Raw genomic sequence first — 26961 nt, forward strand, 5'->3', positions numbered from 1 at the left:
AGGCTCCAGGCTCTGAACTGTCAGCACAGAGCCTGATGTGGGGCTCGAACTCACAAACCGCGAGATCATGACCTGAGTCGAAGTCGGACGCTTAACCAACTGAGCCACCCAGGCGCCCCAGCAATAATGTCTTCATTATTGCAAAATCCAAAGCAGTATGAGGCAGGGAATTCCCAGGTTGGTGACTTGGAAGATAGGAAAATCCAAGGTGAGTGTCACACAAAACTAACACATTGAAAATGCAGTCCTTCTCGGCAAGTTACTGGCAGAACTCAGATTGGGTCCACTGGGCCCAAACTGGGTCAGGGCCATGCCCTAACTTCTACAAGAGAAGAGAATGAAGACCCTATAAGGGCTAAGACTAATCATGATTTCCTCCAGCAAAGGGGGGAGCTTCCCTGAGCACACTGTGGTGGTAACTGATGCACACTGTGTGAACCTGCTGAGTGGTAGAGAGGACAAAACTCTCCCACAGAAACCGGCAGTGACATAAATCTGGCAAAAGCCCTGGACAGGTTAGAAAGTGTAACACAGCTCCTTATAGATTCTCACATACTTGGATCTCCCCACTATGAATTTTCAGACATATAGGCTTAAATTTGCCAGATGGCTTCTTCACAACTTCCCTCTTCCAGTGTAATTATCTAAAAGGAAACCACATGTCCCTGTACACCTAAGGCCTTTCTCTAGTATGGAATCTCTGGTGTTGAATGAAGTCAGATTTGGAGCTAAAGGATTTCCCACATTCTCTGCACTCAGTAGGCCTCTTGCCAGTGTGAACTCTCCGGTGTTGAATGAGGCTGGAGCTTTGGCTAAAGGATTTTCCGCATTCCCCACACTCATAAGGCCTTTCTCCAGTGTGAACTCTCAGGTGTTTGACAAGGTTAGATTTACAGCTAAAGGACTTTCCACATTCGCTGCACTCAATAGGCCTTTCTCCAGTGTGAACTCTCCAGTGGTTCTTGAGGTTGGAGCTATGGCTAAAAGATTTTCCACATTCCCCACACTCATAAGGCCTTTCTCCTGTGTGGACTTTCCGATGTGAACTGAAGCTGGAACTTTGCTTAAAGGATTTCCCACATTTAGTGCACTCATAAGGCCTTTCTCCAGTGTGAAGTCTTCTGTGGTGAATGAGGCTGGAGCTTCGGCTAAAGGATTTCCCACATTCGCCGCACTGATGAGGCCTTTCTCCAGTGTGAACTCTCCTGTGGTAAATGAGACTGAAGTTTTGGCTAAAGGACTTCCCACATTCACTGCACTCATAAGGCCTTTCTCCAGTGTGAACTCTCTGATGTTGAATGAGGTTGGACCTTTGACTGAAGGATTTTCCACATTCCCTGCACTCATAAGGTTTCTCTCCAGTGTGAACTTTCCTATGGCTATTGAGGCTGTAGCTTTGGCTAAAGGATTTCCCACATTCACTGCACTCATAGGGCCTTTCTCCGGTGTGAACCCTCCGATGTATAATGAAACTGGAGTAGTAGGTAAAGAATTTCCCACATTCACTGCATTCATAAGGTCTTTCTCCAGTGTGGACTTTCTGGTGCTGGATGAGGTTACATCTTCGGGTACAGGCTTTTCCACATTTGCCACATTCATAAAGCCCTTCTCTAGTGAGGACTCTCTGATCCTGAGCAAGTGTGTCTGTGCCGCTGAAGGCTTTCTTGCATTCTCCACAGTGGTGACGACTTTTTCCATTGTGAAAGATAGCCTCGCACTCATTGTTCAGCTTCTCCCCAGTGTGAGTGACCTGTTGTTGGAGAAATCCCATGCTGGTTAAGAAGTCCTTCCCTGTCTCCTCACAGGTAAGGGGCTTCTCTGACACATGGACTGTACAGCTCTTTATAAACGAGGCTCTGTCCACATAACTTCTGAAGGGAACCTCTCTAGTGTGCTGCCCCTCGTACTGTTGAAGGTTGGCAGCTAAACAGAATTGTTTCCCACATGTATATGGTTTTTCCCCAGGATAAGTTTCCTGGTGCTCAGCCAAGCGCAGAATGTTTCTCAAGATCGGGCCGTGCATCTCAAAGGGCTGGGCCTTCTGGGGAGATGAATCTGCCTCAAGAGTCCTGATCTGTGACACTCCTACAGAAATGCTCTCTTCCAAAGGTACATCCTCATCGTCCACTCCGTGCCCACAACCTGAAAGCACAGAAGTGTTCTGATGAAGTACAAGTTGACATTACTGGGAAGGAGGAAGATCCATCACAAAGGTACATCTGACACACTAAAGAACCAGAATATAGAACTCTTTTCAGGCAAAGGAAGTTGGGATTAGGTTTTGGACACAGCTGCTTTGCACTACTGGAATGCCAAGGTCGCAGAATTGGGAAGGCCTCACTAGGCACAGCATATAAGGAAAGGGTTGGGCCAGGGGTGAAACACGTTCTACAACTTGTTCTACTGTCAATGTCTTTTAGCTGGATTACATCTACTGGGGACACGTGATGCTGTGCAGAGGTCTATGTCCATATGTAGGAAAATATGACTGTAAGAAAGTAACTGGTTTTCAAGAATTATTAAAAGATATGTGAATAATTTAGAATACGACAATGCTGGAAAGCACTGTGGAGAGAGGAGTGTGAAGAATGAGTGAGAAAAAAGGTCCAGAGAAGTAGGCATTAGTCCAGGACTGAAGAAAGAATAAAAATGACATCAGCAGGGGTGCCTGGGTGGCTCAGTCAGTCTGACTTCAGTTCAGGTCATGATCTCACAGCTCGTGAGTTCGAGCCCCACATCGGGCTCTATGCTGACAGCTGGGACCCTGGAGTTTGCTTTGGATTCTGTGTCTCCCTCTCTCTCTGCCCCTCCCCCACTCGCACTCTGTCTCTCTCGCTCTCAAAAATAAATAAAACATTTTTAAAAATGACATCAGCGAAGGTCAAGAATGGAGATGGTAAGATGGAAGTGAGTTGTGGCCACCAGCAATGGCACCAAAACACAAGTCAAATATGATAGGTTCTTGGTGTCATCTGAACACAGCTCTGATATCACACTCTCCCCCAGCTGTCATTCAACTGAGTCAGGCCCTCTCTGGGCCCATCTCATGGAGACTGGAGCTATGTCCATCCTGGGAAGCACAGAGGACTCCTCCCCTAGCCCCAGCTGAGTAAGAGACCTGGAAGAGCCCAGCAAGAGACCTGGAAGGTCCAAATCCTAAGGGAAAGACAGGACGGGTCAGTGGCCAATACTGGCCTGGAACAACTCGGCACACAACCGGTCACGGGAAAGATACTACAAAAAGTACCTGCAGGCCCAGCTAGAGGGAAGATGGTGGGACAACAAGCACCAGGAACCTGTCTCTTCACTGGACCACAAAGGCACTGACAGAATCAATCTGATATAATTATTGCAACTCTAGAGTCTACTGAAGGCTTACAATATGCTAAGTTGCTTTAATTGCTCAATCTCAGCTCTTAGCATTGTATAGGTTATCCACCTCCCAACTCCTCCAGCTCTGAGCCCCAGAGCAGGCAGCCACACACATATTCTGCAGCAGCTTGCTAGAGCCAGGGTGGGCAATAGGGACCCCTTCCTCCAGGCACCACAGATCTGTGCCCAAACTGCTTCTAATGACTGGAGGTGCGACGACAGATGGGCAGCCATTGTTGCAAAGCCTCTCCCTCACTGGCTAAAATGATTTTACAGGGGATTTAAAGGACAGACATCTATCCCCTCTACTCCCCTCCCTTCATCATGTTTCTCTTATTCCCCTTTTGGGAAGCAAAAATTCATGGACTAGGATGTTCAAAATCAATCACATATATGTGGGAATACAGAAAATCATCATACATGCCCAGGGAAAGGCACAGTCTCAGAAAAAAACAGAGAAGACCTTAAGTTTATACCTCAGACTGATCTCCAGCACAGCACCCCACAACCATTAAACAAACAAAAAGCAACCTCCAAATGTCCAGTTTTTAACAACAATAACAAATCACATGACACACAAAGCAACAGGAAAGTTTAGCACATTCTAAGGGAAAAAAAATTCAAGAGAAATTGTCCTTGAGAAAGACCACATTGTGTACTTATTAGACAAAGACTTTAATTTTTTTTGATGTTTTTATTATTAACTTTTTTTTTTTCAACGTTTATTTATTTTTTTGGGACAGAGAGAGACAGAGCATGAACGGGGGAGGGGCAGAGAGAGAGGGAGACACAGAATCGGAAATAGGCTCCAGGCTCTGAGCCATCAGCCCAGAGCCCGACGCGGGGCTCGAACTCACGGACCACGAGATCGTGACCTGGCTGAAGTCGGACGCCCAACCGACTGCGCCACCCAGGCGCCCCTTTATTATTAACTTTTGACAGAGAGAAAGAGAGAGAGAGAGAGAGAGAGAGAGAGAGCAAGCACACACAAGCAGGGGAAAGGCAGAGAAAGATGGAGACACAGAATCCAAAGCAGGCTCCAGGCTCTGAACTGTCAGCACAGCGCCTGACACAGAGCTTGAGCCCATGAACCACAAGATCATGACCTGAGCCAAAGTCGGATGCTTAACCGACTGAGCCACCCAGGTGCCACAATTAGACAAAGACTTAAAGACAACTGTCTAAAAGATGCTCAAAGAGCTAAAAAAAAAAAAAAAAAATGTGGACAACGTCAAGAAAATGTTGCATGACCAAAACAGAAATACTAATAGAGATAGGGAACATAAAAAACAATCAAAAAGATATTCTGGGACTTAAAAGTAGAATAACTGAATGAAAGAAGTCACTAGAGGGATACAAAAGCAGCTCTGAGTGGGCAGAAGAAACAATCAGTGAACCTGAAGATAGTGAATCTGAGGAAAATAAAGAAAAAGCATCGACCAGGAGTGAACAGAACAAAAGAACCTGTGGGATGCCATCACTAGACCAATATATGCAATGCATTAGTCTAGAAGAAAAAGAGAGAAACGAAAGGACACAGAGCTTATTTGAAGAAATAATCCCTGAAAACTTCCCAAATCTGATGGAAGAGACAAATATTAACATCTGAGAGGCTCAGTGAACTCCGACCAGGATAAACTCTAAGGCTCACACTTGGCTCATTATAAACAAAGTGTCAAAAGCCAAAGGCAAAGAGAGAATCTTAAAAGCAGCAATATAGAAGTGATTATCACATACAAGGGATCGCCAATAAGATGATCAAATTTCTAATCAGAATCCACTGAGGCCAGAGGCAGTGGGTTGCTATATTCAAGTGTTGAAATAAAAAGTGGTCAACCAGAATTCTATAACCAGCAAAACATCCTCCAAAAATGACACAGTAATTGAGACCTTGCAGATACATAAAAGCCAAGGGAGTTCTTTACTACTAGATGTGTCCTGCAAGAAATGCTAGAGGTGGTCCTTCAGGTTGAAATGAAAGGACACTAGATGGTAACTCGAAGCCATCTGACCAAATCAAGATCTCTGTTAAATTAAATACAGACAATTACAAAAGCTAACTGTGTTGTAACTTAACATTTAAGAGATTAATCCATACATAATAATTACTGGTCTAAATTTTTGGACATACAACATATAAAGATGTAATTCTGTGACATCAACAACTACCAGGGACAAATCTGTATAGAAGAAGAATTTTTAAAAATATGATTGAAGCTAAGCTGACATAAATTCATACTCTGTGTTATAATTTTAGCACATTAGATATAACCCCATGGTTAACTAAAAGAGAGAGAGAGAGAGAGGTCCAGAAAGTACACACACACACAAAACACCCAAATTAAAATATTTCACTACAAAAATATCATCTGAACAGAAAAGAGAGTAATGGAGGAAATGAGGGACAAAAAAGCTATAAGGCATACAGAAAACAAACAGCAGAATGACAGAGGTCCCTCCTCATCAGTAATTACTATAAATCTAAATAGATTACACTCTGCAAACAAAAGACAAAATTGGTAGAATGGATAAGAACATGATCCAACTATATGCTGCTCGGAAGACACCCACTTTACACACAAAGACATGAATAAAGGTTGAAAGTGAAACCTTGGAAAAACACATTCCATGTGAACAGTAATCCAAAGACAGTAGGGGTGGCTATACCAATACCAGAAATAGAGACTTTACATCGAAAATGGTTGTAAGACAAAGAAAGACACTGTATTAATAAAAGACTCAATACGTAAGAAAATATAATAGGGGCTCCTGGGTGGTTCAGTTGGTTAAGCGTCTGACTTCGGCTCAGGTCATGATCTCACGGTCTGTGAGAGCCACGTGTCAGCACAGAGCTGCTGCCTGCTGAGATGCAGCACAGAGCACGAAGCCTGCTCCGGATTCTGTCTCCCTCTCTCTGCCCCTCCCCCGCTCACACCTCTGTCTCTTTCTCTCTCTCAAAAGTAAGTAAACATTAAAAAATTTTTTTTAAAGAAAATAAAACACAAATATGTAACAATTATAAACATTTATGTACCTATGACCAAATAAAGATCTCTGCTAAATTACAGACCATCAAAACCTATGAAGCAAAAACTGACACTTGACAAGAGAAATAGACAGTTCTAAAATAATAGTTGGAGACATTAATGCCCACTCTCGATAATATAGAATAAACACACAGAAGTAAGGAGATAGAGGACGTGAACAACACCATAAACCAACTAGATCTAGCAGAATATACAGAATGCACTACCCAAGAGCGATAGAATATACATTCTTCTCAACTGCACAGGGGGCATTTTCCAGGATAAACCATATGCTCAGCTGCAAATTAAGTGTCATTGGATTTAAAAAGACAGAAATCACACAAAGCATCTTTTCAACCACAATGGGATAAAGTTAGAAATCAAAAACTGAAGTAAAACTGGAAAATTCACTAACCTATGGAAATTACATCATTTTTAAACAACCAATGGGTCAAAGAAGAATCACAAGGGAAATCAGAAAATATGCAGAGACAAATGAAAATGGAAACACAGTATTAGCAAAAATTATGTGAAGCAGCAAAAGCAGCACTAAGAGGGAAATTTATAGCTACAAACACTTATATTAAAAAAGCAGAAAGGGGCACCTGGGTGGCTCAGTTGGTTAAGCATCCCACTTTGGCTCAGGTCATGATCTCACAGCTTGTGGGTTCAAGCCCTGTGTCAGGTTCTGTGCTGACAACTCGGAGCCTGGAGCCTGCTTCTGACTCTGTCTCTCTCTCTCCTTCTCTCTCTGCCCCTCCCCCACTAGCTCACATGCTCTCTCTCTCTTAAAAAAATACACTTAAAAAAAAAAAAGATCTCAAATCAACAGCCTAACTTTACAACTTAAAGATCTACAAAAAGAGCAAAGAAACCCAATGCTAGCAGAAAAAAAAAAGAAATAATAAAGATTAGAGCTGAGATAAATAGAGATAAGAAACACACGAAAGAAAAAAAAAAATTGACAAAACTGAAAGCTGGTTCTTTCAAAATGCTGTCAAAATTGACAAATGGGGCACGTGGCTGGCTCAGGTGGAGCAAGTGACTTTTGACCTCAGGGTTGTGAGTTTGAACTCTATGCTCGGTTTAGAGATTACTTAAAAATAAAATCTCAGTGGCGCCTGGGTGGGTCAGTTGGTTAAGCATCTGACTCTTGATTTTGGCTCAGGTCCTGATCTCATAGTTCATGAGATCAAGCCCCGCATTGGGCTCTGTACTGATAACAAGAAACCTGCTTGAGATTTTTTCTCTCCCTCGCTCTCCACCCCTCCCCCACTCTCTCTCTCTCAAAATAAATAAATAAACTTAAAAAAAATAACTAAATAAATAAAATCTTTAAAAGTTGACAAACTTGGGGCGCCTGGGTGGCGCAGTCGGTTAAGCGTCCGACTTCAGCCAGGTCACGATCTCGCGCTCCGTGAGTTCGAGCCCCGCGTCAGGCTCTGGGCTGATGGCTCAGAGCCTGGAGCCTGTTTCCGATTCTGTGTCTCCCTCTCTCTCTGCCCCACCCCCGTTCATGCTCTGTCTCTCTCTGTCCCAAAAATAAATGTTGAAAAAAAAAATTAAAAAAAAAAAAAAAAGTTGACAAACTTTACCCTAGAATGGCAAAAAAGAAAGAAAAAAAAAGACTGAAAATAGTAAAATAAAAAATTATCATGGGGACATTATTACCAGTTCAACAGGAATAAAATAGATTATAAAAGAGTACTAGTAAGGAGACTGAATCACTAAGCAAAAACCTCCTGACAAAGAAAAGTCCTGGACTTGATGGCTTCACTGGTGAGTTCTACCAACCACACTTAATGAAGAAATAACACCTATCTTTATCAAAAACAGACAAAGTCACTTCAAGGAAACTACAGACCAATATAATTGATTCATCAATGCAAAAAAAATCATTAACAAAATACTAGCAAACTGAATTCAGCAGCACAGTAAAGGATTATACACCACAACCTACTGGGACTTATTTCTAGAATGAAAGGATGGTTCAACATACGAAAATTAATCATTAAAATACATCCTATTACAGAATGAGGAAAAAATTATATGATCATCTCAACTGATGCACAAAAAGCATCTATCAAAATTTTACGATGCAAACAGTCAGCAAACTAAGAACAGAAGAAAACTACCTTACCATAATAAAAGAAAAAGATTAAAACCCATGGCTAATATGGTGAACGCTCTTCCTCCAAGATCAGGAAGAAGAAAATTATACAAAATGGTATTGGAAGTTCTAGACAGAAGGGGAAAAAAAAAGAGGAAAGTCATCCAAAAGGAAAGGAAGAAGTAAAATTATCTTTGCTTATGAGTACATTATACACAGAAAACTAGGCCTAAAGGTTTAAAAAATGTTCAGAATAAATGAATTCAACAAAACAACAGGACACAAATAGAACATAAAAAAATCCAGCTGTATTTCTATACACTAACAATAAACAATCTAAAAAGGATACTAAGAAAACAATTCCACTTATAATAGTATCAAAAGAATAACATACTTAGAAATTAACTAAACCAAGTAAGTAAAAAATTTGAACACAATAAAGTACAAAACACTGGTAAAAGAAATTAAAGAAAATATTAATAAATGGGAATACATCCATGTTTATGGATTAAAGACTTAATACTGTTAAGATGTCAAATACTACTCAAAACCATCTACAGAGTCAATGCAATCCCTATCAAAATTCCAGGTTTTTTTGTAGTAATGGAAAAATTCATATGGAGCGATGCCTGGATGGCTCAGTTAAGTTTCTGACTCTTGATTTCAGCTCAGGTCATGATCTCACGGTTTGTGACTTTGAGCCCGGCACGGGACTCTGTGCTGACAGCACGGAGCTTACTTGGGATTCTCTCTCCCCCTCTCTCTGCCCCTCCCCCACTCACACCCTAACTCTCTCTCTCTCTCAAATAAATAAATAAAAACTTTTCAAAATAAACAAAAAAGAAAAAAAAATCTCAAGGACACCAAACAGCCAAAACAATCTTAAAAAAGACTAAAGCTGGCAGAGTCATACTTCTTAATTAAAATTTTACTGCATAGCTACAGTAGTCAAAACAGTGTGATACTGGCATAAAGACAAATACAGTCCAATGGAATAAACACTCCAGAAATAAACTCTTGCACATATGGTCAACCGATTTTCCACAAGGAGGCCAAGGCCATTCTAGACCATTCAGTGGGGAAGATCCATGAGGCTACCATCAAAACTACTGATCCTGAATCCTTCCCTGTGAGGGTTTAAAGCAGCAGGTATTGGGGCAATAAAGGAAGAGAAATGGGTATGCACTCAGTCCAGCTCTAGTAACCACAGCACCCAGCCAGGGAATCGGGAAGGCCCAGTACCCATCGTTCAGATGCGAGACCAAGCTGCGCTTGGAAGGGAGAAAGGCAGGGCCCCGCCTACGGCACAGGGGTGGGTGTGAGGGCCTTACCTAGTGAGGATGTGAGCGCAAAGTTCTCCAGCATCACATCGTGGTACAGGCATCTCTGATCCTCATCCAGGAGATCCCACTCCTCCCAGGAGAAATATAGGGCCACGTCCTCAAAAGTAACACTTCCCTGCCAAGATAGAGACAGATGAACCACAAACAGCCTCACTCCTGCAGACCCATAATCTCCATCCCAACACATTTATCCCATGTTCACCCTCCTCCCAAGATCCACAATGAGACGAGATACCAGACTCTGGGATCACTGCTGTCTGCTTCTTCCTTATACTCCCACTAATCGCTGTGTTCACTCTGCGCCCCACTCTGCAAGTGTGTTAAGCTGGAGTGTGTTAAGACCTAGATTAGACGCCAGACCTTCCATCTCCTCCAGATAGATGTCTAACTTCGCAGGCAGTCATTCCAAGCTTGACTGGCGGCCTGCCACGCTTGGCTCTCACCAGAAAGAAAGGAGGAGACTAATTCCCCGAGCCTCACCTCCAAGCAGTTCCACATCATGACACCTGTTTCGTAACGAGCTTCCGCATCTCTTTCCTTGGATGGCCCTGTATGGGAATCTCACCATATAAACCCCGGCCTAGGCGCCACCCTGAGCTAGAATTCTTCAGGGTCCCCAACCCAAGGGCTGGGGGAATGGCAGGTGAAGAGTCACAGGACACCACAGATCTGGACCAAATGTGCGGCAGGGCCAGTGAGGGACTGATACACCTGCACTTAGCTGTGGAGGCTCCCAGAGCACTTCTGCAACCACGGAAACCTGTGGGAAGAGGCGAGTCTTTGAGGGACGGAACCCTGGCGATTTTCCGGGGGGGGGCTTCCTATCCCGGGCTGACTGGTCGGCTTCTGGGCCGGCTCTCACCGGCTGTGTGTCCTCGGAAAAAGACCTCCCTCTGCCTCAGTACCCTCCTCGCCCCCTACAACCCGTTCTACTGAGCAGACGTTGGAGAACATCTCGAACCCACGTCTCTCTTTTCCTCGCGATTCTCCATTGCTCTCAGGGCTCTAGGAAAGGAGCTTCAACCCCACAGCCCGCCACTCAACCCAAACCGTCTCCTGCGGCAGCAGGATGGACCCCAGGTTTCCGGGTGTTTCCGTTCAAACCCCCTGCAGCCCTTCCCAGGCAGCCCGCTCCAGCACCCCGTCACGCCGGCGCTCAGACACGGGGCCCCCGCCCGCGAGCGCCTCCCCCGCCCGGACACGGGGACCCGGGCCGCAGGGACGCAAGCAGGAGCCCCGCGCTCGGGCCTGGAGGGTCTGGGTTGGGGGGGGTGGCGGGGAGGGTCCGGGGGCCGCGCGTTTACCTCAGCCGGGTCCCTGCGCGCGGCCGCCGCCATCGGACTCTGTGGGCGAAGTGAAGAGATGACAGCTGAGCGACCCGGACGGTCACGGGCTCCGCAGTGTCCAGGCCGGGCTCGCAGGCAGCGAAGTCCCCGACCCCAGACCAGCCTCCCTACAGCGAGGACGAAGCCTCCTCTCGTGCCTCCTGTGTCGGTCGCCTGGGTCCCAAGCCGGTGTTCCGCACCTTCCGACCGATCCCGGAGACCCCAGAACCGCTAAAACGACCGCCACGGAAAAGGCGGAAGTCCCGCCTCAAGGCGCTACGCCCTGCCGGAAGTGTCCCTTTTCTGGACTTTCATTGGGCTATTGCCCCTGCCGTTCAAAGCAGAGTTTTCAGGGTAATGTAGTCCCAACGGCAGGGGTTGCCGAACCCCAGAAATCTCGGAGAAGGGGTCAAGCAGCGTCGCGAGGCCTCTGGGAAGTGACACCCCCACTATACTTCTAAGGTCGAGGAGCGACTTCATTTCTTCTTAACAGTGGCAGGCCAATTCCTGGGAGTGTGAACTGCACTTTAAGGTCAGGGCTACCGATCCCTGAAGTGTTTCCACGTTATTTCAGACTCTACGAAGGCAACTCTAGTGATCATCGCTGGTAGCTGGAAGCGAGGAAACATTATCTTACTGCTCTTTACATGTCTGCAGCCTGAGGTGGGAAGGTCATTCTTGTGAGCTTCACTGGCTTGGGTCAGGGACAAAAAACAAAAAGACACACAGGACCAGGACAGAGAAAATAGAGGAAGGGTACTCGGCAGCTCTGAAGCCGGTTATCCTAGTGGGCTCTGGGCCTCTGGTCCGTGGTCCCTTCTTCCTGTTAGTCAGTGCTTGTGCCCAACTCAATGAGAAACACTTTTATCTACAAAACATAAAACTTTTATACATGCACATTTCCCCCAATACACATTTACATTATTAATGCATAAAATATTAACTATTGTTTATTAAGGAGCACTACTGTATGTACATTTATAAAATAAAAGTGGAAAGTCTATGATAATTCTACCTCCTGGAGAAACGCAATGTTCGCAGGATGGTATCCTTTTAGAATTTTGTTTGCACATGGATACACCCCTCTGTGTGCCTATGCATTCCTATGTATTCCTACAAGTTGTCATACTTTGTGCATAAACCTGAGGCTTGCTTTGCTTAGTTAACAAGTTGTTCTTGTTCACTATTATATCATTGATTCTAGAAGAATACTTTGTAGCTGATAATCACCTAATTATATAGATATAGATATAGATATAGATATAGATATAGATATAGATATAGATAGATATAATCGATCCACTTGCAGAAGTCAGAACAGAAGAGTTTAACTGGATTAGGAAAAAATTTTCTGGTGCAGAAGTCAAAGAAGGACAGAGAGACATGGGTGTCACTGCTAATGAGCACAAAGGGGCTGAATGCTGGGAAACATAAAGCTGTCGGCACAGAGGTGTCCACCAGCCACTGCTTTCGATTCACAATTAAAGTCAAAATGGAAGAAAGACAATAAAAGCCACTCAGAAAGCGGGTCATTCTGAGAGAAACCCCTCTGGACACTCTGTAAATAGAACACAGGTTTACATCCAGCATCATCCAGGAAATATTTCAATCCAAAAGCTGCCGTTGTCTGTGAGATCCTTCTGGAGAAAAGAGTCAGTCTTTGGCTCTTAGTCTTGTTGGCTAAGACTAGTTGGTTGACAATCTGAGCTGTGGTCTCAACTTGTATCCAGTGAGCAAAGTGAAGTTATAAAGGCAAAGGAGGGCAGAACTTCCCAGCATCCCAGCTCCAGTCTGAGGAAGATAATTCCCATCTCCAAGTTGGCATGTCCAGCACCTTCATATCCAGAAGATACTGATTTTAATTTGAGACAGAAATGAATGGATAGAGATAAAACAATAACAACAACAACAACAACAAACATGTTTCTGCTCAGCTGTATCTACTGTTTTACTATGTAACACACACATTTCCCCTCTTTCAGTAATACATTTTCTTACTTTAAATGGATTTTAAGAATATGTGCTTATGGGTGTGGTGGTTAAGGTTTATAGTAGAATCAATTTAAATGTCCCTATAAAGGAGGCTGTTTGAATAAATGAACCATTCATACAATATATTTCCTTAGAGCTGTAAATCAAATGAAGATTATTTCCACCATGTCTGAAGTTACCTGCAGGGAAAAAGGGCAGGTGGGTTAGAGGGTTTTTAGTATTCTACAATTGTTTTGATGACTGTGAAGGAATAAGAATATAAATAAGTATATACACATTATTTATACAACTGCATTAAAACTTAAAGAATGAATTAGAAACATAAGAATGATGATATAGAGGGGCAGAGATGAAATAGTATGAAGGGACATAAATCAAAACTAGACATAACTGAATTTAGTTATAGGTTTGACTTTTGGACGAATACAAATACTTTTACATATTATATCAAAATGAAATTGAAACAATCAAATTCAATGACAAATGTGAGACAAGATACATAAAGCAGACCGTGTAATAAATGTATAATCCATCTGAACAAAATATTAATACTTCAAGTACATTAAAAAGTACACTTTAGGGGCGCCTGGGTGGCTCAGTCGGTTAAGCGTCCGACTTCAGCTCAGGTCATGATCTCACGGTCCGTGAGTTCGAGCCCCGCGTCTGGCTCTGTGCTGCCAGCTCGGAGCCTGGAGCCTGCTTCAGATTCTGTGTCTCCCTCTCTCTCTGACCCTCCCCTGTTCATGCTCTGTCTCTCTCTGTCTCAAAAATAAATTAAAAAAACATTTAAAAAATTTAAAAAAAAAGTACACTTTAAAAAAAGTTTATTGGGGCGCCTGGGTGGCTCAGTCCATTAAGCAACCAGCTTTGGCTCAGGTCATGATCTCACAGTTTGTGAGTTCAAGCCCCGCCTCGGGCTCTGTGCTGCCAGCTCAGAGCCTGGAGCCTGCTTCAGATTCTGTGTCTCCCTTCTCTCTGCCCCTCCGCCCGCTCATGCTCTGTATTTCTCTCTCAAAAATAAACAAACATTAAAAACAATTTTTTTAAGTTTATTTATTTACTTTGGTTGGGGGGGGGGTGCAGACAGAGAGGGGGACAAAGGATCCAAAGCAGGCTCTGAGCTGACAACAGCATGCCCTGTGCGGGGCTTGAACTCATGAACGATGAGATCATGACCTGAGCTGAAGTCAGACACTGAATTGATTGAGCCATCCAGGTGCCCCTCATAATCATATTTTAATAAAATATTGATATTAATATTTATATTAATAAGTAAGCATATTATTTAAGAAAGAACTGATGCTTTGATCAAAGAAGGAAAATAAAAGGAAAGTCATTTAGGTAAAAATTATGTGATTTTAAATTTGTTTGGAAGAGTAAACATTAAGTGGCCCGATATTTGATTCAAACCATGTTTGTATATTCTATCTCTTTTCATTAAACAGATCTACAGATGAGTAGAGTAATCTTTCCTGAGTAATTAGCATCCCAGTTACTTAAGCTATGTTCTCCAAATGCAGTTCCTCACTAAAAGATTAGTGTCTATTTAAAAATTGCCAATTCCAGATTTAGGGCAGGAACTGTTTGAGATGGAACATCTGTTCAACCAGGACATGAGGAAATTCTCTCATATGACCAGAGTCACGTTAAGGTGAGGATGACAAGGGATTCAACTTGAAAAGAATCCCACTCCACATAAATTAAGCAAATCCCACACATTAAGCATTGAAGAAAAGTACCTGGACAAGATTTAAACATAGCAAGTATTTTAAATATCCACCTACTTCCAATGATAGAAAGCCACAGTGGTTAAGCTTTGAGAAAGTTAAGGAATTGACTAGTTATTCGGTGAGCCAGAAAAAAAGGGAGGGGAAATACGAATCATTTCTCTTATCCTTTCAGTACGAATTGTCCCAGGGTAATCAAAGAGAGGATGAGGAAAAATTCTTTGTGGAGAATTCTAAATGAAAATGATTAAGGAGTGCACTTACTGTGATGAGCACCGGGTGTTATAGGAAGTGTTGAATCACTGTATCATACACCTGAAACTAATATTACATTGTATAATAACTGACTGGAGTTTAAATAAAAACTTTAAAAAAATAAATGAAAATGCAGAAGTAGTAATAGGATATTAACATTTTCCTTCTTCTAATACGATAATTGATCTGCGGAATGATCACCAGATAGCAGCTGAAGCCAATGGATGCCAGGCTAGTGGGAAATTGATATTGACAGTTGCTTATACACATGGACATGTTAATCAATCCTTACGTCACAGAAGGGGTTACAGCTTGTCATAATGGCACCCAGTTGTGGACAGTGAGGACACTGCACCGCCCTGTAAGTATCCTTGAGGAAAAGCTGAACCTGAATTTGATTATCCTCTAGAGCTCATTATGCATTTATTGGCAATTTAAGAAAATATGTTAGACAAAATCAAATTGGCACAATTAGCTAGAATGATTTAAATGATTCTAAACAGATGATCCATATTCTTCATAAAAATGAAAAAGTAAGGAAAATAAAAGAGGGAGAGATATTAATTAAGAGAGGCCTAAAAGACAAAACAGGTAAATGCCATTCAGGGACAAAGTTGAAATCCTGATTCGAATGGTCTAAATCTTTAAAACATATTTCTTTTGACAAAATTGGGAAAGTGTGAAATGTGACTGACTGTGTATTTGATGTTATTGTTATTTTTGCAGGCGTTAAAATCATATACATATTCTGCTCAGGAATGAATTCCATGTTTTAAAGATATATTAATAATTATTTATTATTGTGTATAATGACATGCCTGGGATTTTCCATAATCCATCAGAGGAACAGGGGTGAGATATAGATTAAATGGGAAGGCTATGAGTCAATATTTCATTTTTGAGCCTCATAATTCTTTTATGGGGTTTATTACACTCTTCTCTTCTTGAGTATAAGAGACATTTTGCACCATAAAATAGCTATATAAAGCAGCTTTCATAAATTTTTCCTGCCAACAATAATTTCATGAATTTTTCCCATTCATGTTTCATTCTAAGACAGTACATTTTAATTCATTGTTTTTCTTGTTCCAGTATTTTATTCTGAAAATATTTGTAAGTGTTTTATTAAATTTTGGAGTCACAGATTCAAGTGAGTTCCATATTCAGAAATACAGAGACACGGGCACTGTGCCATCTGGAGACAGTAACTCCCACCTAATTTACAGGCCCTTCTAAGCTCAGCCAGTTATTCAGATATGTTTTTTAGATAACCACATCTTCCAAAATAAGAGAAGAATCTATCTTGTTACAAAAAACGTCCCAATATTGAAATGTGGAAAGTCTACCTTAATGAAACTCTGGGGGCGCCTGGGTGGCTCAGTTAAGCACCGACTCTTGATTTCGGCTCAGGTCATGACCTCACGGTTTGGGAGATCGAGCCCTGCGTCAGGCTTTGCGCTCAGAGCACAGAACCTGCTTGGGATTCTCTCTCTCTCCCTTTCTCTCTGCCCCTCCCCCTCTGACACTTTCTCTCTCTCTCAAAATAAATAAACGTTAAAAAAAGAAAAAAAGAAAACTCTCTGTGTGGCACACAAAACTGCTCTGCTTTGGAGGAGATCTAAGGATGGCCAGTGTGTTACATCAAATAAAAGCATCTTTAGTCAATGATAAAAATGCATAAATACAAAAGAAAATAAGAAAATAGTAAATTTAATAATATTTAAGGAGAGATCCTCTTGAAGAACATTTCTTTCTCTCAGAAATGCACAGATAGTTCAGGACAATGTTGAAATATAGTGATATTCTCAAGTGGACTGGGGACAGACCAGCATGCCAGCTACCAGTAAGCCGACTTGCTAATTTCTTATTGTGATATTTCCATGTTGAAATGAGAGTAACTGCGAGATGATGTTACTGTAAATGAAAACTTTAAGTGTTCATGTCAAGATTTGAGATGATTGTGTAATCCAGAAAAAGTATAGAATTATAGAAAACATTATTAGATTTAATAGCATAGCTTATGATACACATACTCGCTAGAAAAAATCAGAAATCAACAGATTTCATGTCTACAGGAATATTATCTTTTTTTTAAGTTTATTTATTTTGAGAGAGACAGAGACAGCACAAGTAGGGGAGGGGCATAGGGAGAGAGAGAGAGAGAGAGAGAGAGACAGAGAGAGACAGAGAGAGAGAGAGAATCCCAAGCAGGCTCCGTGCTGCCAGGGCAGAGCCCAATGTGGGGCTTGAACTCACAAACCACGAGATCATGACCTGAGCTGAAACCAATATTTGGATTCTTAACTGACTGAGCCACCCAGGCATCTCAGGAATATTATCTTTAAAACAAGAATGGAGATTATTGTGAATATGAGTAATTACAACTTTGCAAAGTAGCACTAAAATTAAAGAATTGTGTGGAATGATGAGACAAAAGTAAAAATTCTTAATATATTAAGATCAGGGGGCGCCTGGGTGGCGCAGTCGGTTAAGCGTCCGACTTCAGCCAGGTCACGATCTCGCGGTCGGTGAGTTCGAGCCCCGCGTCAGGCTCTGGGCTGATGGCTCAGAGCCTGGAGCCTGTTTCCGATTCTGTGTCTCCCTCTCTCTCTGCCCCTCCCCCGTTCATGCTCTGTCTCTCTGTCCCAAAAATAAATAAAAAAAAAAAAAAACGTTGAAAAAAAAAAAAATTTAAAAAAAAAAAAAAAAAAAAAAGATCAAACTGCAGTGCCTGGGTGGCTCAGTTGGTTGGGCATGTGACTCTTGATTTCGGCTCAGGCCATGATCTCATGGTTCATGAGATCGAGTCCAACGTCAGCTCTGTCCTGACACAGTGGAGCCTGCATGGGATTCTCTCTCTCTCTCTCTCTCTCTCTCTCTCTCTCTCTGTGCCACTCTCCTGCTCATGCTCTCTCTCTCTCTCAAAATAAATAAATATACATAAAAAACCAACCAGGGGTGCCTGGGTGGCTCAGTCGGTTAAGTGTCTGACTTCGGCTCAGGTCATGATCTTGTGGTCCGAGGGCTGGAGAGCCCCGTGTGGGGTTCTGTGCTGACAGCTCAGAGCCTGGAGCCTGCTTCAGATTATGTGTCTCTCTCTCTCTGCTCCTCCCCTGCTCGCGCTCTCCCTCTCTCTCAAAAGTAAATAAACATTTAAAAAAATATATCAAACTAAAATAGCAGAGACTCACTGTAGATTGAGAGAGAAAACTGAAAACTGTAAACAATCTGATTCATAAAGCATGTATCTTATTTATACAATACCCATTAAATAGTAATCTAAATTCTAATAATTTCATGGCATTTGGGAAATAAAAATGAGTACGTTTAAATTATGCAATGCAGAGAATTTTCTCTCACAAAGATAAATTGTATTAGCAGCACCTTTCAGTGATATAGAAATCTATAGTTAGTTCAACAAAACATAGCAGGATTATAAAACCTCATGCACACACATAAACAAACACACATAAGGTCAACTAAAATTTAATTATTTGTGAAAATAACATTAAATCAATTAAAAAATTTGAGGTTTGGTTGGTAAAATAGAGGTAAACATTGACCTCACACATCAGAGAGCTTTAAAGACAAGATCCTAAATTAAAGAATGCCAAATACTGTAAGTCAAATAATTATGTGTATATTTTTAATATTTTTGGATAGGGAGAATCATGACCACATATGGCACAGATCAGAAGCCATTGTATTTCATATAAATGAATTAAAAATTTAACTAAAATTAAAATTAAACCAGAATATAGTAAGTACACATGTAGAATTAGAAAATTATTAATAACTCAGTATTGATATTAATCAATTGGATAAATGATGAAAAAATGCCAACCAAATGTATGAAAAAGTAGAAGTTAATAAAAGATTTGTCTCACAAATGATCACAAATGTAATGAAATCAAAATAATATTCTATTATTTTAAATTATGACATATATTCACTTGTCTGAGTTTTATTATGAGTCAAATTTCTCCAATAGGAGTTTTACATTTTTACCTTTTCTACCATAAGGTATAATTAACAAAACCACAAATAGCCAAATAATTGGAAGGCCTTTAAAATCACCTGAATGTTGGGGTGCCTGTGTGGCTTAGTCGGTTAAGCATCCAACTCTCGGTTTTGGCTCAGGTCATGACCTCAGAGTTCGTGAATTTGAGTCCCACACTGGGCTCTGCACTAACAGAGCAGAGCCTGCTTGGGATTCTCTCTCTCCCTCTTTCTGACTCTGTCTCAACAAAAATAAATAAACTTAAAATAAAATAAAATACAAAATATAAAACAAAACAAAACAAAACAGCCTTGATGTTTAATAATGTTGAAAATCTGGGGCCCCTGGGTGGCTCAGTCAGTTAAGCATTCGACTCTTGATTTAGGCTCAGACCATAATCTCACAGTTCATGAGTTCGAGCCCCACGTTGGGCTCTGCGCTCAAATTGCACAGCCTGCTTGAGATTCTCTCTCTTTCTCTCTCTGCCCCTTCCCCGTGCTCTCTCTCTCTCTTAAAAATAAATGCACAAACATTTTAAAAAATAAATAAATAATGCAAAATACTTGAAAAATAAAAATGTTGAAAATCTGAGTATAGACTAATCATAGATTTCTATATTTAATCTTGTAGAGATTTATCATCCATTTTTACCTCAATGGCATTTAACAGCCAACGATTTTTAGCTTAAAAGGCATTTAATTTGGCACTTTAGAAAAAAAGGATTGTCTTTCACAATCATATTTCAGTAGTTTCGATTACATTGTCAACAATGTAATTATAATAGAGGACAATGAGCATTGTGGTTCAGGGGAAGAAACCGTCCTCTCATAACCATGCTCGTGGGCCCGTGGAAGTGTCAGTGCCGGGCAGGGGACGTGCTGACCCCACCAGCACTCATCCCCTGTGGTCCATGGACATGAACTCTCAGGTGTAACAAAAATATATCACAGAACTGGAGATAAGAGCAGGGGGAAGGGGAAAGACTGGGACTCATTTTGAAGAGAAATCATAAAATGGATGTGAAGCACAAAATGCAGGTCAATTGCCCTGGGACGGAATGACCCGTTTCCTTAAGCCACAGAGACCACATCGCTGTGGTTATTGAGCCTGCAGCCCCTGAAGAACTGTGGTGATTCACAGGCGACCATGCCTCAGTTTCCCCTGATCACAGGAGTTCTGTGGAGACACAGGGAGGATTCAGTTAAGCGCCTCCTGTTCTCAAGGGCAGGTAGATGAACTTGCCTGTCGATCAAGGTCTCCGGTCAAAATTTTTTTATGGAAAAAGAAATCTCCTAAACTAGGTAAGTGTGGGAGTGGCAGAGAGAGGAGAGGGAAGAGAAAGAGAGAGATTGATGCCGAAATTTGGAGGCTTCAATGACAACGGCAAGGTATTTAAAAATGTAATTGAGAGGGACGTGTTTTAAACTTCCTGATTGTTCCTTATCACGATCTTTAGCAGTATTTTACTTTTATGTGTGATTTGAATGCCTATAAACAGGAGACCAAGTGAGACTTTCATTCCTCTGAATGGCAGGGTCATGTGAACAGCCTCTACTCAGGAGAGAAAGGCAGAGACATGTTATTACAGACTTCCTTCAGCCCAACATCCTCTGCCACCATAAGAAATGCACACAACAGCCTGAAACTCAGGCACCAGGCCTCTGCTCAGCGGCTGGCAGTCCCCTTCCTTATGTTGCTACTCCCCACTTGCCTGTGGTGCGAAGCTGGTGGGTCCAGGCGTGCGGGCAGGGGAAAGGAAGAGAAGATTACAAAGAGGGTATCGCCAGGACGAGAGAGGGGGTGTTGAGCAGTGCCAGGGCCAGCGGACAAGAGTGGAGGCCGGCTTCTGGTTCTCTCAGCAAACATCTTTCCTAAATATATAAGAAATGTGTATTCTCTGACCCCAGAAAGCAGAAATATTCTACAGAGAATAGTTATTTCTGGATTTCCTGATATAAAATACTTCTAAGAATGTTGCTTATCTGCCAAGAATTGCTACCTCCCCAGCTGGCATCTGTGGTCAGGACAGTGGATGTCTGTTCGGGAACAGAACCTCAGGATAAAGGTTGGGGAGGCCACGATCGCGTCTCCTTGCTGGGAAGGGATTATCATTTCACCTGTGATTGCAGGTGACAGTTGTGACTGTCTGCAAGGGGAGAGGAAATTATCTGTGAAAACACTTGTGAATTGTGTATACAGAACCACACACTATTAACATTTAATAATAGAGATTGCCAACAGATGTGGCAAAATATCCGAGAAAGGTATTACCTGGGAAATACGGGGGGAGGGGAGTAAAAAGGGACGGCAAGGCAGACGCACAGCGAACGCTGAAATCTATTAAAGGAGAGAATGCGGTTGAGCAAATTTCTCTGTTGGATCCTTCATCATTTAGAAGGTTTTGTTTTCAAAGCGTGAGTTGTCAGCCGCTTAATCGTGCTGAGCCACGATGTGGAATTCTTTTATTCTGACTGGGACTTCTCGAGCTCTTAGTTTCCAACAAGTTGGAAAAAAGTTTCAGCCCTTTTGTATTAATTTTGGTTTTTTTACCCCTCTGCTTCTGCCATCCCAAATGTGTCTATTTATATATTTCTACAAGTCATTTACTGTCTTTTTTTTTCTCTCTCTCCTTCCCTGTGGTTCTTTCCCTGTAATGTCCATAGCTACAGGTTCACTGATCTTTTGTTACAAGTTGTTTTATCTGCTGCCCATCCCATGCAGCATATTTTATTTTACTTAAATTTTAGTTAGTTAACATACAGTGCATATGTCAGAGTCCACTGTCTCTTTCCATAATTTGGCTATTGTTGAGAATAAACATCAAGGTGCATGTGCCCCTTCAAATCAGCAGTTTTGTGTTCTCTGGATAAATTCCCAGCAGTGCAATCGCTGGGTTGTAGGGTGGTTCTATTTTAACTTTTTGAGGAATTTTCATTCTGTTTTTTCTGCATTTCATTGTATCTATTTTTTTTTTCAACGTTTATTTATTTTTGGGACAGAGAGAGACAGAGCATGAACGGGGGAGGGGCAGAGAGAGAGGGAGACACAGAATCGGAAACAGGCTCCAGGCTCTGAGCCATCAGCCCAGAGCCCGACGCGGGGCTCGAACTCACGGACCGCGAGATTGTGACCTGGCTGAAGTCGGACGCTTAACCGACTGCGCCACCCAGGCGCCCCTCTATTTTTTTTTTTTAGAAAGTGAAACTTTCTTTTTTTTTTTAAAGTTTATTTATTTATTTATTTTTTAATTTTTTTTTTCAACATTTATTTATTTTTGGGACAGAGAGAGACAGAGCATGAACGGGGGAGGGGCAGAGAGAGAGGGAGACACAGAATCGGAAACAGGCTCCAGGCTCTGAGCCATCAGCCCAGAGCCTGACGTGGGGCTCAAACTCACGGACCGCGAGATCGTGACCTGGCTGAAGTCAGACGCTTAACCGACTGTGCCACCCAGGCGCCCCTAAAGTTTATTTATTTATTTCGAGAGAGAGAGAAAGCACAAGTAGGGAAGAGGCAGAGACAGAGAAGGAGAGAGAGAGAATCCCAAGCAGGCTCTGCACTGCCAGTGCAGAGCCCAACGTGGGGCTCGGGGCAAGATCATGACCTGAGCCGAAGTTGGCCGCTTAATGGACTGAGCCACCCAGGCGCCCCATCACTGTATCTAAATTTTACATCAAGAGGATAAACTGTGAATAAATATTGAGCTCTATGACATGCACGCTGGATTCTTTGGGGGGGGGGAGTGTGCAGATGCATGTAACTTACTTTGAATGTTTAAAAATTAAGATGGATTAATGCCTGCATAGAAAATCGTACGTACACAGTGGACGTACTGTGTTGGAATGTTGTAAAATTCATTCTGTTTGCTGTTTACTTGAAAACTTTCACAATAAAAAGTAATGGATTCCATATGGATTCTAGACGGATTTATCCTTAAAATGAGAAAGACTCTCAAGTGATAGAATTCAGATAAAGAAAAGCTCTTTGAATTTCTCAGTAATATTTAAGAGTGTAAAAGTGTCCTGAGACCAAAAGTTTTGAGAACCTCTAGCCTAGAATGATATGTGATTATATGAGTCAGCATACATGGACAAGAACTTGTATAATAGCACTGTTGTAAGTGCCCCAAACTGGAAGCAATCCAAAGGCTCAACAATGGGAGAATGGCTAGATGAATTACGACAACAAAATTCTTAAGAGCACTGAAAATGAGTAGGACAGAGAACATGAAACAATGTCAATCAATCTTACACTTATCATGCAAAAGAAGTAAGGCCAAACAGAGCCCATATGATATGATTCCAGGAAAATTTAAGCTACATGTTGGAGATTTACACATTGTAGGGAAAGCTATTGGGCAAATCCAGTAAATGATGTCCTAAAACAGGGGATTGGGGTCTCTTGTGTCTGTCTCTGGAAGCCACATTAGATGTGGAAAGTGCTGAGCGATATCCATCTGGCCATTCTGTGAAAATAGAAGGAAAGTTTATACCTACTGTCTCCCAGGAAGTATTTTGATCCAAAAGCTGCCATTGTCTGAGGGGTCCTTTTTGAGAAAATACCTGAAGGTTTGGCTGAGGCAAATTGAATAAGAATCAGATCTGTAGATCTCCCTTTGTGCCTGATGACGGTATGACGTATGCTATGAACAGCTGTGCGAAATCTGAACTTTTATTTAATATAGGGGAGGAAGAGTTCATAAATTTTGTTGTCCATGTCATAGTAAACTAAAATGTAATGAGATTTTAGTGTTATTTTCAGCCCTAATCAACTTTCCATTTTGCCTCATAGTCTATAAACCTTCTTGGTCATCCCAGCCTGTGCAAAACAGCATTTTCTGCCATGTCCAGACAGCAGGACTTGTCTCAAAAAAATGCTTCTCAGGATTGGGACCCCAGCTCAGATGTACCCTATGACCCAGCAATTGTACTACGAGATATTTATCCAAGGGATACAGGTGTGCTGTTTCGAAGGGACACATGCACCCCCATGTTTATAGCAGCACTATCGACAACAGCAAAAGTATGGAAAGAGCCCAAATGTCCACCGATGGACGAATGGATAAAGAAGATGTGGTATACACACACACACACACACACACACACACACACACACACACACACACAATGGAGTATTACTCGGCAATCAAAAAGAATGAAATCTTGCATTTGCAACTATGTGGATGGAACTGGAGGGTATTATGCTAAGCGAAATTAGTCAGTCAGAGAAAGACAAATATCATATGACTTCACTCATATGAGGACTTTAAGACACAGAACAGATGAACACAAGGGAAGGGAAGCAAAAATAATATAAAAACAGGGAGGGGGACAAAACAGAAGAGACTCATAAATATGGAGAACAAACTGAGGGTTCCTGGAGGGGGTGTGGGAGGGGGGTGGGCTAAATGGGTAAGAGGCATTAAGGAATCTACTCCTAAGATCATTGTTGCACTATATGCTAACTAATTCAGATGTAAATTAAAAAAATAAAGTTAAAAAAATTAAAACGATTTTTTTAAAATTTTTTTTTTTAACGTTTATTTATTTTTGAGACAGAGAGAGACAGAGCATGAACAGGGGAGGGTCAGAGAGAGAGGGAGACACAGAATCCAAAGCAGGCTCCAGGCTCTGAGCTGTCAGCACAGAGCCCGATGCGGGGCTCGAACTCACGGACCGCGAGATCATGACCTGAGCCGAAGTCGGCCACTCAACCGACTGAGCCACCCAGGCGCCCCTAAAACGATTTTAAAAAAAGATTCTCTCTCTCTCCCTCTGCCCCTCTGCCCCTCTCTCTGTCTCTCTGTCTCTCTCTCTCTCCAATAAAAAAATAAAAGCATCCTGCTCTCAGGAGAGGGGAAAGCACCCAGTTGGTTAGAATGCTGAATGCTGGAATAATAAACCCATCTGGACAGGTAGGGGGACACCCAGAGTCCCCTTTGATGATAGGGAGGCCCTCTGAGCACAGATAGGTTAACACATTCCTAAATGAATAGAAATATCAAAGCACCTTTAAAAACTGCAGTCTTGGAGTCACTTTTCCTTTAAAGAGACTGATTTCTGTACGACGGAGCTGGGAGTGTATTATCGTCCGCTGAGGGTAGAAATTCCAGAGATGCTCTATTACGGACCAATCAGGCCCTGGCTCCCAGAGATGAAGAAACCAGATGCCAGCACCACCAAGTACCAGTGGGCGCCAGGCGTCTACCCAGGGGTGGGAGCTGACAAGCATTATCTCATCGCCCTTCATGTGTCTACAGAGAAGAAGATTAGAGGAAATAGCTTCAGGGTCAGTGGGTTTGTCAGCAACAAGGGAGCGATTTCAGGGCGCAGAGAAGGTGGAGCGGTGATGCCAGCCAGTCACAGAGGAGCTGGCCACGGGCAACAGCGTTTCTCTGAATCCCTCAGAACACCGCCTTCCTGCCTCTGTTCGTGTGTGTTCACACTCCGAACCCAGCAGGCAGAACTGTTGCATTCATGTACTGCTCCTACTATGAATATGATATGATGAGGTGCATTCTCTTCCTTCTAAGAGTCTAACGGTTATTTGAAAAGAACAGCTACTTACCAAATTGTTGTTCGATGCCAGTGACTACAGGGGCAGGATCCATGCAGGTGTAGACAGGGGTCATCCGGACACTAAGATAAAGGTTTGCGACTCGGTGAGCTCACCTCCTTGCTGGGAAGTGACCATCATTTCATCTGTAATTGCGCGGACGGTCTCTGCCGAGGGATCTGAGATTATTTCTGAAAAACATCTGTGGTTTGTGCGCAGCACTGACAGCTCTTAATGTTTATCAGTAAAGTTACCCAAGAGGGTGAGGTGAACAGAAACAACTAGAGGGAAGTCTTACTTTAGGTGTCTCAAAGATGATGAGGCGTTCATGGGACGGCAGCAGAAGACCCTGAAGTCTGAGAAGGAAGAGAATGAAGCAGAATACAATGCTTGATTCCTGCCTTTACGGTCTTTATTCCATTCTCCAAAATTATCACTTGTCACTAAGAAACCCACACAATGGCCTTGAGGTGAGCGAGAGGAAGCAGCAGGGACAAATTGCCAGAGGCCACAAACCACTCACGTGTGGTTTAGCACACACGTGTAACTCCTCTGCGCCCGGTAGTTTTCTAAACCATCAAGATGTACAAGGAAACCAACTAGGCAAAGAATCCCTCATAAAGCTTACATTCTGCTTGAGGATGAGAAACAAACACAGGTCATTTGGTGATCATTCATTGCTGTGGACAATGAATATGGAGTGAGTGGTGAGTGCCGTAGGGAGGCGGGCATGTGCGGCCGTTGTAACTAGAATAGGAGGGGAGGGGTATCCCGGATCACACGACATCTGACAAAGACCCGGAGGTGAGGGTGAGGGGTTGAGCCAGGTGTATGCCTTGTTTCCAGGCAGAAGAAGCAGCCAGCACAAACACCCAGAGAGGCCAGAGCCCATGTGGTGTGTCCAGGGAAGGGCGAGCAGGGTGATGCGGCCAAAACCAGGCCATTTCGGAGAGGGTGGAGAGACCGAGTCAGAGGGGCCACACCGCTGAAGTGTGTGGGCACCTCAGGGGAAGCCACAGCCCGTACAAGGCCTTGACCGGAAGCGGTGCACAGCCACTCTGTGGGGGATGGACGTGGAAGGGACTGGAAGCACAGAAACCATTTAGAAGGTTCTGAGTGTGAGATGGTGAGGGTGCCAACTTGGAGGGAATGAGGTTGGTGATTAAAAGCGGTCACACCTGGGGACGCCCGGGGGCTCAGTCGGTTAAGCGTCCAACTTCAGCTCAGTTCATGATTTCCCAGTTGGTGGGTTTGAG

General features: G+C 42.7%; 3 protein-coding genes across 7 annotated transcripts in view; all 3 read right to left on the minus strand.

Annotated features, from left to right (window-relative positions):
* Window positions 1–9931, minus strand: part of LOC125152435 (zinc finger and SCAN domain-containing protein 4-like) — a 30166-nt gene extending 20235 nt beyond the window's left edge. Inside the window, exon 1 of the mRNA XM_047834369.1 lies at window positions 9840–9931. The gene's annotated coding sequence lies outside the window, so the exon portion shown is untranslated. The remainder of the gene's footprint in view (window positions 1–9839) is intronic.
* LOC125152422 (zinc finger protein 211-like) lies at window positions 1–26923 on the minus strand. Of its 5 annotated transcripts, none has more exons than XM_047834318.1 (5): window positions 26004–26923; window positions 25718–25896; window positions 11156–13010; window positions 9840–9966; window positions 1–2142 (listed from the first exon to the last, which is right to left on the minus strand). In XM_047834318.1, exons 3-5 carry the CDS (start codon window positions 11186–11188, stop codon window positions 674–676), a joined length of 1629 nt encoding a protein of 542 aa, XP_047690274.1. In that variant the 5' UTR covers window positions 11189–13010; window positions 25718–25896; window positions 26004–26923; the 3' UTR covers window positions 1–673. The 5 variants fall into 5 exon arrangements, with proteins under 5 accessions (XP_047690274.1, XP_047690276.1, XP_047690273.1 ...); XM_047834320.1 differs by adding an exon at window positions 10332–10611 and having other exon boundaries at window positions 25718–26923; XM_047834317.1 differs by having other exon boundaries at window positions 25718–26923.
* The window catches only part of LOC125152410 (zinc finger protein OZF-like), a 516059-nt gene that overhangs the window by 92866 nt on the left and 396232 nt on the right, over window positions 1–26961 (minus strand). The gene's annotated exons all lie outside the window — the stretch shown is intronic.

Source organism: Prionailurus viverrinus, chromosome E2, assembly GCF_022837055.1.
Source record: "Prionailurus viverrinus isolate Anna chromosome E2, UM_Priviv_1.0, whole genome shotgun sequence".
Classification (NCBI taxonomy): Eukaryota; Metazoa; Chordata; class Mammalia; order Carnivora; family Felidae; genus Prionailurus; species Prionailurus viverrinus.

Bases quoted from the DNA above. Each gene is read 5' to 3' on its own strand.
- LOC125152422 (XM_047834316.1), bottom strand. From the start codon at position 10,038: ATGTGTTGGGATGGAGATTATGGGTCTGCAGGAGTGAGGCTGTTTGTG. The intron at 2,143-9,839 runs GTAAGGCCCTCA...CTGTGCTTTCAG, and splicing joins TGCGCTCACATCCTCACTAG to GTTGTGGGCACGGAGTGGAC.